General features: G+C 44.0%; 1 protein-coding gene across 1 annotated transcript; it reads left to right on the top strand.

The window, feature by feature from the left end:
* The first annotated feature begins 408 nt into the window (after nucleotides 1-408).
* Nucleotides 409-12,682, top strand: LOC146207697 (uncharacterized). The gene is made up of 4 exons (XM_084587139.1): nucleotides 409-502; nucleotides 5,208-5,315; nucleotides 9,925-10,198; nucleotides 11,117-12,682. The coding sequence occupies exons 1-4, from the start codon at nucleotides 497-499 to the stop codon at nucleotides 11,749-11,751; spliced, it is 1,023 nt and encodes a 340-aa protein (XP_084443265.1). The 5' UTR covers nucleotides 409-496; the 3' UTR covers nucleotides 11,752-12,682.
* Nucleotides 12,683-13,728: the final 1,046 nt, after the last annotated feature.

Here is a 13,728-nt window from a genome sequence, read left to right as displayed (position 1 = left end):
AACAAACTCTGAGAAAGAAAAATTTGCAAGGTAATGCACAAAAAGGCGAAAGAAAAGAAACCACTTAGAGACAAAGAAGGCAAGGAACACGTAAGCGTTGCAAAGAACAACTATAAGAGGCACGGAAGCGAGCAAACGAGCTCAGGACGAAGTAAAGTGCGTGGGTTGAGGAGGGGCAGAATAAATAACACAGTAAGCAGATGTGGGTATATGTTATTCCGTGGCTGAGAGGACTGTCAAGACGTGGCACCTCTCCGACTCTTGCCCTCAAGACGAACCACGAAGAAGGGAAAGGAAGATGTGTCTTTTCCACGCTTGGGCGAGGTCCGACGGCGTGGAAAAAAAGAAGGGGCGGGTCGCCGTATATAAGCAGGACAAGGATGCTTCTGGAGCTTCTCGTGAGCGGTACCGTGAAACGTGATACTGGTTTGTTTACGTTTACGCGGCAGGGGTCGCCTTCTAGCACCGAGACGAAAGTCACATTGAGCCACTGACAATGAATGTGAGTACGGTGCCTGCAGTTACTTTCTCCGCTATCACGCACAGACGAAGGAGAAAACAATGTTTCGGTACCCAGGTATGCAATGTATTAAGTGCAGGTAGTACACATGGTTTATATGAGAAACCATGTTGAATGTTCAAGAGTTACTTTTCTCTTTTTAACTTGAGTTCTTTGACGTGCACATTTATTGCACAGCATATATACTGGAATGCGGCGAGAAGTATTCGATCCCACGACCTTGATCTCAGCAGCCGAATGTCATAGCCACAAAGCCACCCCAGTGATGCTCTGTTCGATACTTTTTCTTGCCTAAGTTTACAAAATCAGAAAAACGCCAATCATAAACTTATCCCTCTTTGAGCCGAGTGTAATTTTGCAATAACATAAACTTCTGATCGCTGAGGTGAACCAGCTTCCATGACAAGCCAGTGTCTCGATTTAGCCTGAGTTGCATAAATTATTGCACCCAAACGAGGACACTGAAATGGCTGTTTCCGTGCCTAGGCGTTGCTTTCGCAATTTGATATTGGTGGAACCCAGACAAGACGATGTACTAAGACTTTATATAAAAAAATTAACATCAGGCGATATCGACCCGGAGTATTCACTTAAAGCGTGCAATGAGGAAGTGTATTCAACGAAGGGCAGTAACTTCTATACACATGTTATAAGCTGCCCTAAACAGAATCAATGTGAATCTGTCTTCACATATAGCTGCACAAATTTATATATTAGCCGACCTTTATAGTTATTGCTAAATAATTAGAAGAAATAACAGATGGTTACTAGTGCCGTCAATCTTCCTTCTACGAACGCTTCTATAGATCATGAAAATGACCAGGTTTTTTATCTGGGTGTATTGGTTAACCTACAAGCCAGTTGCTCCTTCTTAATCGCTGTCACTAAGACGCAAGAAATATTCTAAACGTAAACAAACCAGTTCTATCTGTGGCTATGCTTATAGACACGACAAGGGTCTGCAGACTAGTTTTGCTAATCTCGGGGGCGCAATGGCTCTAGATAAAAGACCTCCAGCAACGCTCTATTTCTAAGTAGATTTTGTGGTTACCACTGCAGAATGTGAAAATTTTTCTGCGTAGGGAATAAATCTCTGATTTAAAATAATTCTACTGAGCGATTCCTGAAGGAGCTTATTTTTCAACAAAATAAAACCGTTATTTTAAACAAATCGCTAAGACTGAACAGTGGGCCCATTATGTTTCCAATTTTCACCTTCCTTCAGAAAAGTGAGGTTGTCAGAGGGAGCGAAATACCCTTGACGCTGGCGGTGATATCGTCATTAGACGGGAACGTTTTCCACTGTATAACATATTAAGGTTTGCGGACAAAAACATGAGGATGAGCCTGGTTTCAGAATAATTGGAAGGAGATGAAATCCGAGCCATTTCATGCATTTTTCCACATTACGATAGCCGATCTGTGAGACACTTTTTTTTTTTTATTATTGCCTGACTTCGGCAGGGACCACAATACACAAAACCACTTACAGGGCACAATGAGCATTCATTAATACAACAATCAGCCAAGTGGGTTGTGGCGTCGTCATGCTAAAAATTCTCTTAGGGTAACTAATGGCTCCAATCTTGCGAGCCACTCGGGAGCTTGATAGAAACACTGTATCACCGAGGGGGACGAACATGTATGCACGGAAAGGGGTACGAACAACACGTCCGTGTCGTGAGGTGTGAAATGTACTTCTCGCAGCGCTTTTTTTATAATCGCAACTCTCTGTCCCCTTAATATAGTTCGGTCACTTTTAAGTAGCGAGTGAGAATCTCACTTCGGAAGTGTGGTCATTACCATTTCTGCCATTAAGACTGCTTTCCGTTGATTTCTAACACTTGATTTAGAATCTGCTTGGGCTCACGGCCGCGTATGGAATTCATATTTTGTCCACCTCCGCGAAAGCGCGCGGGAAATGTTTGGCATTATGATCAAGCTCCAAACGCCCCATTGAAGTGTTTTTCCTTATTTAAACATCGTGGTGGTCATCGCACATAAAGTTCTTTATTTCTTTTTCGTTTTCAACTCCTCGTGAATAATTTTAGACACTGCGTCATTTAAGATACAACCTTTTTCTGTAGTTTCGCATACTTTCAATTACAACGCTGCCGTAAGTTTTTCGCAGCATGTCCAGAGGGATGAGCTCACTGTTCAGGCTGCGTACCTGTCCTCAATACGAAACAATGTCATCTCAAAACACTTGCAATACCCGCTCCTATGTTCTAGTACTGAGTAATGTACAGTGCGACCAATAGGAGCAAGATATTGTAAGCATTTTGAGATTTGTATTGTATACGTTCGTATTGTGTTCCATCTCGAGTGCATGTCCACCTGCGCTTTAATTCTTGAATAAACCGCTTTGACAAGATCATCCTCAAACTCACCTTTGCACGCATCGCTGGCTCTGATTATTTAAGTGCTTGACCATTGCATAAATATCTCTCTCGCTCCCTACTTTCGAGGCAGCTGCCGACATTCCCTCTTCAAACGTATGCAGGACATGAACAACGCAATGCTACATTTGTCATATGCCGTCTGATCCAAACTGCCGAGTGATGCTCGCCAGGCATGCCGTCCCCTCTTAAATCACAACATCACCTGAAACAATATGTAAAGATTTTGCAAGTTCTTGCTTTATCGCATTTGAGAACGCAAAATTTTGTTTAATTCTTCCAGCGTTCGCTACGCGTTTCTGATAGAAATGATTCTACAGTTACCTTCCTCGTGTGTCTTCTTATCCCGATTGCCACTTCCTTGTGATCTTCTTTCAGTTTCAGCGGCTTAACACGTCAGACAGCCGTTACTAGTCAAGTCGCAGCCTAAGCCATCACGAAGAGAAACCGCTTGTAACATAGTGACGAAAGCAGGCCGTTAAAATTTTCATACCTTTTTTTCTCCTAATGAAGCTTAAAGTTGTTGTTTTTTATTATTATTATTAGCGAAAGCTGTGTCCGCGGTAGAACACTGCAAATCTATACTCAAGTAATGCAGTCACACATCAAATTAAAACTGGGGGTGATTAAAATCTAAACGAAACAAACAAAAATTAAGTGCCAATAAGAGTGTTTCTACATTCTGTTGTTCTGTTAGTAAAGAAGCAACGCAAATAAATGGAATCAATTTTAGCTTTTATTAGGAACTGAAATAAATTTGATAAAGTTCATTTTAAGGTCTGTAGAAAACGGTAAATGTTGTTAATGGAAAGCGCTTGTGGCTGCCGCATAACAAAGTATCATGTGAAAATTTCATGGAATGCTTTTTCTAATTACGAACTAATTACCACACTTGTTGTAGGATAACACTTGAGGATGAAGTGATGCATGCACCTGAACGGAAGACATTGCACACGTTAGGGTGTGATCACATTAAACCGTTAAGCGTAAGGTTAATACACACGAATGGATATTATTTACCACAACGTGATATCAAGCGGTCGATGTCATTAGGTGGAAAGCTTCTCTAGTGAGGGCTATTTGTGGCTTTGTTTTTTACTTTAACCAGACTACAGGGAAGCGACAGCAAAAGTTAAAACCTATACGTGCTGTTGTGTGTTGGTCAAAAACTAAAGGTTTTGCACGAGGATTGTCTTTGGAGCTGATTTCGAAGCAAGATACCAAAACACAAGATGAATCATGTGATGCAGCACATGTGACTGGCCCATTTTGTGGATTGCACACTTCCTTGTCTCCTACTTGACTGAGTGGTTCATCTTAAGGAGGCCACTATGAGATTTACTTTGAAGTAATAGGTCTGACATCAAGCAAGTGAGCAAGAAACAAGTATTTCATACATTATCGGTAGGCGGTGCAGGCTTTTCGAAGAAGAATAATTTATTGTCCTCATTTTGCAACCGACTGCAACTCATAGCAGCTACACTAATTCGTTAGTTACAACAATCTGAAGGCTGCCTCCACAAACAACTCTAGCTTTCAGATCCCCCCTTATGGATGTTTCAAGCATATACGTACCTATAATCTTCCGCTTTGAAAGACTATACAGACACTCCGTGAATTGGCTAGCTGCGTTTTTAACCCTTAGGCAACGTAAAATCAAGACAGAAAGTGGCAATAATTAAAGGAATAACTTGAGTTCGCCTTACTGAAATAAGTTACACAATCCTTTCTGTGTGTATCAGAAAACGTTTTAGGTTGTTCTGTCATTTTTTTTTTCTCAGTATTTACGCTCATTATATTATTATGTGAGCAATTCAGGCCTCCTCGTGGGCTACAGCTCCTGGCTATAGCCAGGCGCTTATCTCTAAATATGAAGGATCTGTAGAACAACGCGGTCTATACGAGATAAAAGAATCGGGAAAGACGAACTGCCTCATCCGTCAAGTGTGCGAGGCCAGATTATTGCCGTACAAACATCCGTAGAAACTGTAGTGGCAAACATCAAGAATGAAATGTAGCTTCATTTCCACTCATTTGTTTGTTTGTTTTTTCATTATTCATTGGTTTAAAAAATACACCGGTATTAAGGTGGCTAGCAGAGAGCTCCAAAGTCAAATTGTAAAGCTCACCATAAACCTGAGTAGTAATAAGATGAAGGAAATTAGGCTTAGGAATCATACTTTCGTCGCCGTGTTAGGGTCACTGCCAATGATAAATTTTTCAAACGTGTAATGGCCTTGCCCCACTCTGATAGCGTTTCCTTACGCTCTTTTTCACAACAATTACAGCTACACCTTACGGCAGTGTGCCTACTGGTCGGACATGCCTGCGCTGGCCATTTTCCAGTGGCGCCCCTGGCCGAAACAGGCACCAGCACACAGTTCCGGAACGAGGACGTAAGCCTCCTTTTTTTTTCTTTTCTTTCCTTGAGCTCACTACACCTTTTTGTCTCGCTTTTATCCTTCGCTCCTGGCGTAAATACGACGCCGCTTTCTCTACTTCCCATCGACATCAAACCGGCAGCCGACATCGAGCGTCGCGCGCGTTTCCGCAACGCTGGCGAGTCACGATGCGCTCTCGTCTCGGGGGTAATGCGCCTGCTTAACGCAGTCAAAGAGTTGAGACACGTCGAGGTAAAGAGAAGAAGCTCTTGACTCGCCAAAACGCCGCTTTGTAGGTCGTCCGAGCACTCTCGCGCGGCGAAAAGAACGCGGCGCAAAGAAAAAAGAGGCGCAACGCGAAGATGCGTAGAGATGAAAGCAACAGGGAGCTCGGCTGTCTTGATAAAGCCGTTTATGCATGTGTATATGGGCGCTCTGCGTGGCGGCAAAAAAGCGGAAGGCCCGGTGGCAGCCTGGAATGCGAGAGCAACACACTCGGAGAGCGAGTACATCCATCTCTTGTCAGACGTCTTTTCGTGTGGCCTTTAGCGCCAAGCAGCGGGTATACCGCGAGTGCGCGGTTGTGTAACATGCCGGATGCCACGCTTGAGAAGAGAGCGTGGACGAAGAAGATACAGGTAGTTTGCGTCTGGTTACGCGTGCGCCGCGGAATGGAGGAAATAAGAAAATAAGTAAAACGCGGCAACGTTACGCGAGACTGGGAACTTCCATCGCGTGCCTCTGGGCGGAAGTGAAAGTGAATCTGCGCTGAACATTCACGTGGCTCGGAGAATCTTGGTGATTTTCCAGTTTAGGCACAAAGTATTTCAGGAAGGCGGCTTTAATAGAAACATGAATGCAAAGTACGCGAAACAACCGCCCGCGATCCTGCCGGGTATGCTGAGTTGCGAAAGCTGGGAAAGTTCGACGCGTCAACCCGAGGGACTTGCGGTTTCGTTGCTTCGAGTCTTCTAGAGTTCTGTCATGTGGCGCCTTGCCCAACACTAATTTTCCGAGTTGCTTTCGCGCCAACTGCCCGTAGATATACACCTCTGGCAAATACAGTTTCTCGATTAGGTTCCTTGGCTGTTACAACTTCGTACTTAAGGACTTAAGCGTCCAATTGACTTAACAGGGTGGTTTGCCGCATGCCAATTATATTGATGTGCGAACGCCTGAGCCAGCATGGTAGGCACTTTATTAAAAGGGTCCTAATCTTAGTCCAGGATCCAGGAACTTTGTTTCATACAAAGCTTACTTTAAAAGCGTAATATTTAGACTTTCTGCTTCTTGGGGTGTGTATTTTGTAGGAAAGAATGCTGTTTCTGGGACAATAGATTGGCGTGTTTGATGTTATCTGCGACCCATTTCAAATTTTTTGCAATGAAAATTCTAGGCAAGGCTTTCGGAAAAACGTGGCGATATATTTTAGGAACTGAAGATATTTTCGTTGAAGTTTCTTCTCTAAAACAAAAGTCAAGCTTAAAAGAAAATATCGCGAATGATTCTGATGGAAAACATCAGTTCAAGCGTTGATAATTAATGGGAAAGGGAAAGCCTCTGATTTGATGAACGCACCATCCTTCACTCAAGCATTCAGCCAGTATAGTACTCTTCTAAAATAAGCTCTCGTACTATCGCGAGTTTTCTGCATCAAGTATGGGGTTGACAAGGCAAGATAACCCGTTTGGAGCCTGAGCATAGTGTAAGGACTTTTTGCAGTTGTTTTAAGCTGAATACACTCGGTAAAAATTAAAAAGTTGTAGAAATTATTTGATAGAGAGATTCCTAAAAGCCCCAATTTTTAATTGGTTTAGGCTTCAGGGATAGTTTGCTGACATAACTGCCTTGTCGAAGCAATACAGTAATCATTCATGGGCGTATTAGATTCAGGAGCATTGGGCGCTGACTGGACAATACATATTAGTGCTGTAGCTCACCGCGCACAATTTTGCTCCTAGTTCTTTCATTCTCGGTGAGTTTTAAAGGCTAGCAGTTCGTATTCACTCGCAGAGAATCCATTGTTCTTTTGATAATTTTTCGCAAATCTCTTCCTAATAAAACCTCGCGTCAGTATGCAGGAAAAAATGCACAGTGTCCACCACAACAGTATTTCATACATGCATTCAGCTCCTTCAAATTATCTTGATACTTCGAGGCTATGATGCGCACCTTGGCATTACCTCTCAAGGCAGAAGTAATGTAGCTGTATCCTATCTCTATCCAGCTGTGGGACTGATACTTGGTCATTAGTAAAAAGTGCTCGGAAACAAGTGAAGAGGAGCCTTCTGAGGAATGGAAGGAAACATGCTCGGGACAACGCTAGCGGAAGGATAAAAAACAGCATGAATTAAACAACAATTATATCATAGGTGAAGTTTACAAGCGAAGTTTACACGGCTGATACCAGTAATGTAGAGTGTGGTCGGGTATAACCTTGCGGGTTCCGAAGCGAGGAATATGATGTGGCCGTAGGTAGACCAAAATCTGTTAACCATGTTTTAGTTTCAAGTGTTCTAGAGCACACTGCAGTCTTTTCTTTTCTATTTCCTAGATACTGCAAAGCGAAGGCATGATACACTCGCCGTCTACTGCGTTTCGAGGATCCAATATCCTCATTTTCTGAAGAAGCCTAGTAAACATGCTTCACACCCTTCCTAATCACCCGCCGAAGAGTAGCCCTATACCGGCATTTGGATGTTGTGATATCTTAACGTTTTTCTTGTTCTTCTTGCATAAATTCGCGGTAGCATTATATCAATACAACTATGCTGACTGGTTTACTACCCAATCCAAATATCAATATTTCATTCATCACAAGCTATATATAGAGAGGCATTTGCGCAGTATGTCTGTATTGATTATTTTAACGACAATGATGGCGCGCCAAAATTGAGCCTGCATGGCGGCGTAAAGGAGGACTTCTTCTGGAGTGAGCCTAGATATGTATTACGCTTGTTGAAAGAAGAAAAAAAAGAAGTTTACAATGATCTCGTTTGTTCGATTCCGGCAGCCTCGTTGGAGCCAGTTAGTCCAGTTTCTCGACGGTGGGAAAGAATAAACGAGAGAGAAGAATAAATTACAGTCCTTAATTTTAAAAAGCAGGCACGAATGCGATGCGGTATAAACTGTCCACGTGTGCTTAGGAAAGAATGGAGACATCGACGATAGGAACGCTTGTACGGTGGGAAAATGGAGAAAAGAAAAAAGCGTAATGTTTTGCACTCAGCTCCACTGGTAGGCAAACCACAATGGATTCAGTGGGCCACTTAGGCCTGAAACAGGCAAGAAGATTGCCCCCCACCACGACTTGAGATTTGAATTTTAAAGCGGCGTCTTTTCGGAATTTTTGTGCTCGTCAATTTTGTTTTTCACACGCCATTTTAAATATGAATATAGATTTCGAACTTTGCGTAAGTCCAGAAAACAGTGCGCTGAATCAGCTCATCAGCAGTGGATGCAACGCCATTAATGAACGTGAGGCAAATAAAAATTATTGTCTTCGAATTCTGTTCTACTTTTACTCACTGCGCATTTGATTCGCTGTACGGGTTCGGTGATAACAAAGGGCATATGGCTATAACGAAGGAGAAAAAGGGACACGAATAAAAAAATACATAAACCTACACTTTCTGTATAACAAAGCACGATATCAACATACACGCATGTTGTATTAATGCCTGCCATTGGAGACAGTAATGAACAAAACTGTTCACGCTTTCGATGAGCCGTTAGTAACTTGTGATAAGGAATATATGTTTATAGCACCTGCTATAATTACCAAAGCCGTTGTAGACCAGGTGAATTATGCGGAAGGCAGGCGAGCGACGCAGGCACGTGCCGTCACGTCCGTGTATACCTATATATAGGATCGGTAAATAGTAACTGAGCTCTGTGATGTTTCAAGTGGTTTATGCCAAAGCGAGAAAGCCCAGTGGTCTCGCATTCTTTGGCTGCTGCTAGCACCACCAAAGTCACACAATTTTAGACCAGGCGAAAAATATGCTCTTTAGACGGGCCGCCTTTTCAGCCTAGGAAGTCATTAATCCGAGCCATTTCCTGAGTCCACTCGACCTGTTCCATGGAATCTGACAACAAGGTTGCGAAACCAGTAGCCCCAAGCATTATCGCTCAGGCACCTGCAAAAAGCTTCCCTTGTGAGGCACCGTTTGTGATGTTATTTCAGTCGAAATGCTGATTTCTTAATTGATTAATGAGTTACATGATTACTATTGATCGACTGATGATCCACAGGTTGGTTCATTGCTCAACTACTTGATTGATTAAATGATTTATTAATGCACTGATTATTGTACTCATTTTTTATTTATAAATAAGTTTCTGACCTACTGAAGGATTGAATAACTCATTCGTTGAACGGCCGATTAATTATTGACTGCTGATTAATTCATTGCTGGTTGGCTGATTGACTGGTTAATTCACTGATTAAATAAATGATTTACTGGCCCAATCGATTGATTGATTGATTGATTGATTGATTGATTGATTGATTGATTGATTGATTGATTGATTGATTGATTGATTGATTGATTGATTGATTGATTGTGACGAAAAAGGCAATTATTCCTGATTAAAATACCACCATGCACCCTCGACCGTGCAGGGCTGGGGCAACTACAACTTCGGCTACGATGAGGACCACACTTCAGGCGGTTCCTTCCGGCGTGAAACGGGCAACGCGCTGGGCGCCAAGATGGGCTCGTACGGACTGCGAGACGCCGACGGCCGTGTGAGGGTCGTGAGCTACGTGGCCGACGAGCACGGATTCCGCGCGTCGATCTCAACCAACGAGCCGGGAACCGTGCCGTCGGCGCCAGCCGACGTCGCATTTAGCGCTCCGGCAGCTGCGGCACCACCGCCGCTGTCGCCTGTGCCAGGTGAGTAAGTTGAAGGACACTGAAGACAGCTCAAGGCCATGAATTTTTTCCTCGGGGTAAAAATGGTTATCCGGCTCATTCTGGTTGTTTTCTGGTTTGTTCGTCATAAGAAGACACACATATCGCTCGGATAATTAGATGAATTGCAAAACCGAAATTGGAATGAATTAGAGCTCGTGACGCCATAACCGCAAAGAAAGCTCGATCTCCGTTTGAAAGGAAAAAAAAATCAACAAGCTAACAGAAAAAACAAAAACGCTGTTGCTGCCATTAGAGCCTGCTTGTCACAATACCCGGAGGCTGCGATACCTGCATTTGGGTTTTTTTTTTTTTTTTCAACTTATGGAACATCCATTTACGTTGAAGTTGTATTTTATTACGATGCGATCATCGATGAATGCAAGTCAACTCTATGCGTCCTCAGTTCCATTTATGTGCAACGAACACAATAAAGTGACCTAAAGAGGATTCCCCGTACACTAATTTGCCAGTGTTGGCTCTATTTCCTGATGTTTTGTCGCTGTTTTCGGAAAGGACGGGGCCTGTGGAATTTTCTACTGCCTCAAACCCTGGTATTTTTCACCGAAAAACCTACTAGCTAGACCTAATGCCCCATTTGACGTGAGTTTTATTGGAGGCTTCTGTCTCAAACATAGTTCGCCACAAATTCCAGCACAAACAGATTAGGCGTCCACTTGCCAAGATTGCGGTGCCTACGGCCTCAGAAAGAGCCACGGGCTAAAAGTATTTATTGCTTTAGCCGCGGGCAGCTTCTACGCAATCGAAAGCCCTTTTCTTAGCACCATAGTTCCATCTGCTGAGCAACTGTTATGAAACTACGACTTACCCGCAAATGCATGCGCCGCATGGCAGAAAGCCTTTCCCATATGCGTTGCTCACACGCATCTCTCTTTGCAGTGGCCGCGCCGGCGCCTGCGGCCTACCCTGCGCCGGCATCGGTCGCTCTCAAGGCGGCTCCCGTTGCCCCAGCAGCCTACCCTGCCCCAGCGCCAGTAGTCCATAGGGTGGCTCCGGTCGCCCCACGTCCTGTCGCCTATAAGCCAGCGGTACCAGTAGGTCCTCCGGCCTACGCGCGTCCAGCACCCGTAGCCTTCCCGGCTCCGGCTCCGTACTCTCATTCTGCACCCGCTGCCTTCAGGCCGGCTCCAGTACTTGCTCCTGGCTATAACCTGCCACCACCGCCAGGGCCAGCTTCATTTGCCGCTGTCAGAGCTCCAGTGGCTCCATTCGCCCCCGCAGCCGCTCCACCGCCTGCCGGGCACACTTTCATTTACAGTCATCACGTATACTCGTCCGGTCCAGCCATTAGTGCAGCTTACGGCGCGCCCCCAGCGCACCCTGTACACCCAGCGCACCCAGTTCCACCCGCGCACCCAGTGCCACCCGCGCACCCAGTGCCCCCGGCGCCGGCTGCGTACCCTGCACCACACCCAGGATCAGTGGCGCACGCTGTCCACGGGCCGTCGTTCTCTTATGGTCATAAGATTACGCACCCGATAGGGGCAGCTCATCATCCAAAATATTCGTGGTGATCTAAATTATGTGATCTGTTACGCACGCCACCCCTACGGAACGCAACTGAAACACGCCGTTCGTCCGCATCTGGCGCGAGCGAGTTGTAAAACGAGTGTTTCACGAAATTACACAGACAACGTCTAAGTTCAGTTGGTTTCAAATAGCAGTTTTTAATCGCAAAATATGGGTACCGGGGCCCGTTGGGCAGGTTTGATGACCAGGCTGCTCTCCCCTTGTACAAACCCTTAAAGCAGGGCAGGAGTGTGAAGCTGCTTGCGTGAATACTCAGTCATTTAGGGACTTCACGAAAAACTTATGAATAACTATTCTAACGTTGAAGGGGAACCTTGTACAGTAACTTGTTTACTGCACCACTGACAACGGCTCCCAGCAGCCCCCCACCGAGATGAAACATAAACATATGCGCGTATATGTGCACGCGCACACAGATTAACACGCATGTGAGCTCACATGTGCACATTTCCGCAAGGCTGTGAATAGTTTTCAAATGAAAAATAGACACCTAAAGTGAAAGTAGGATTTTTCTGGTCGCAGTTTTACACCCTTCATATATATACTGACAACTTGTCAGCGTGGCCAATATTGTTGAAGAAGAGGAATAAAACAACTATAGAAGACGGGACAAGTGAGAAGCGTCTGTCCCTCACTTCTGCCGTCTTCCATATAGCTGCTTTATTTCCTTCCTCAACCTGTACAACCATCCCGTATTCGCCCTCTTAAGGAACCAATATTGTGTTGTGACTTAGTGTAATTGCGCTTTGAGCGCCATCATTTTTAATATGTTTTTCCTTATCGTTTTACATATATTCAATGAGAAATATTTAGTATTATAGGTATTCCTTATTTCTTATGTGTAGAGTTGGGTATGAGTAACAAACTAAGCCGCTCTTCAGTGCCAAATTTTTGTGCACATTCGTGTTTCGCTCTCTGGTGACAAAAATAAAATGTTTGTTCACTTGTAAAGTATTTCGTTTGTAATAACTATGGACATTTAATTTCAATCAAATCTCAACGGTCAACCACGTCTAGGAGGTTGATACATCGGACTGGAATTCAGTGAATGAATATCATTAAAGAAATGACACCCACATTTTTTTGCAGGACTTCGACAATGACCTATATATTCGTAAACATCATATAATCATAAAATTAAATAAAACAAAATAAGTGGTTTTGGTGTGTTAACTGCACTTGAGAATTCAGAGTTACCGTTTTTAAAATGAAGGTGATTGTCACGACACCTTCTTAGCCGTCCTTCATGCCAGATGTCTGGGTAAATACATAACCGACTGTGTTTGGCAAAGCTTTAGACATTTGGCATCGACACTAGTGTCGCATTTCTTATAAGAAAGCGCAAATTTACTTTGCTTTTCATGCAAAATCGTAACCAATGCGCCCGAAGCTGCTCACAGCTTCGCTACAAAAGTGGAGGCTCTTCATAACAGTACACAGCGCTCAAGAAACGCCACACTTGCACATAAAGAGTTTAGTGTATCCTTAACTACGCTAATGGGTGCTAGCCTTAAGTTAATAAGCTCTCAGAGAGTCTGCTAAAAAAAGCGGTGTCTTATATACAGGTCACTATGAATACACCGGTTAAGTCCTCGCTGCACCCACTTTTCTAAACTAACACCACAGGCAGCCTCCCAGCTTCTTACAGTTTCGTAGGCATTATCATCGCTTCCCGAGATTAAGTGCGGCATACCAACGCATTTGTCGTGTCCTTATTTTTTCTGATGCCAATCTTTCTATTTCGGTATTACATTCATGGTAGCTTAGGCTACGCAAACATTGCATGTCGAAGACGAAGCTGCCTGCACTTCTTACGATGCCTGCGGGGCCACCATATCTGCCGCTGTGCATGAAGTCCCGCATGATTTTGCTGCTAAACATCATTATAGTGGGCGCGGCTCAAAGATCTGTCGTATTCAATTTCTGCTAACCGCAAAGAACAGTAACTGACAGACGGGCTT

This window comes from Amblyomma maculatum, chromosome 1 (genome assembly GCF_055883805.1).
Source record: "Amblyomma maculatum isolate TAMU_Amacu chromosome 1, ASM5588380v1, whole genome shotgun sequence".
NCBI lineage: Eukaryota > Metazoa > Arthropoda > Arachnida > Ixodida > Ixodidae > Amblyomma > Amblyomma maculatum.
This window is presented reverse-complemented; position numbering and strand designations above follow the sequence as displayed.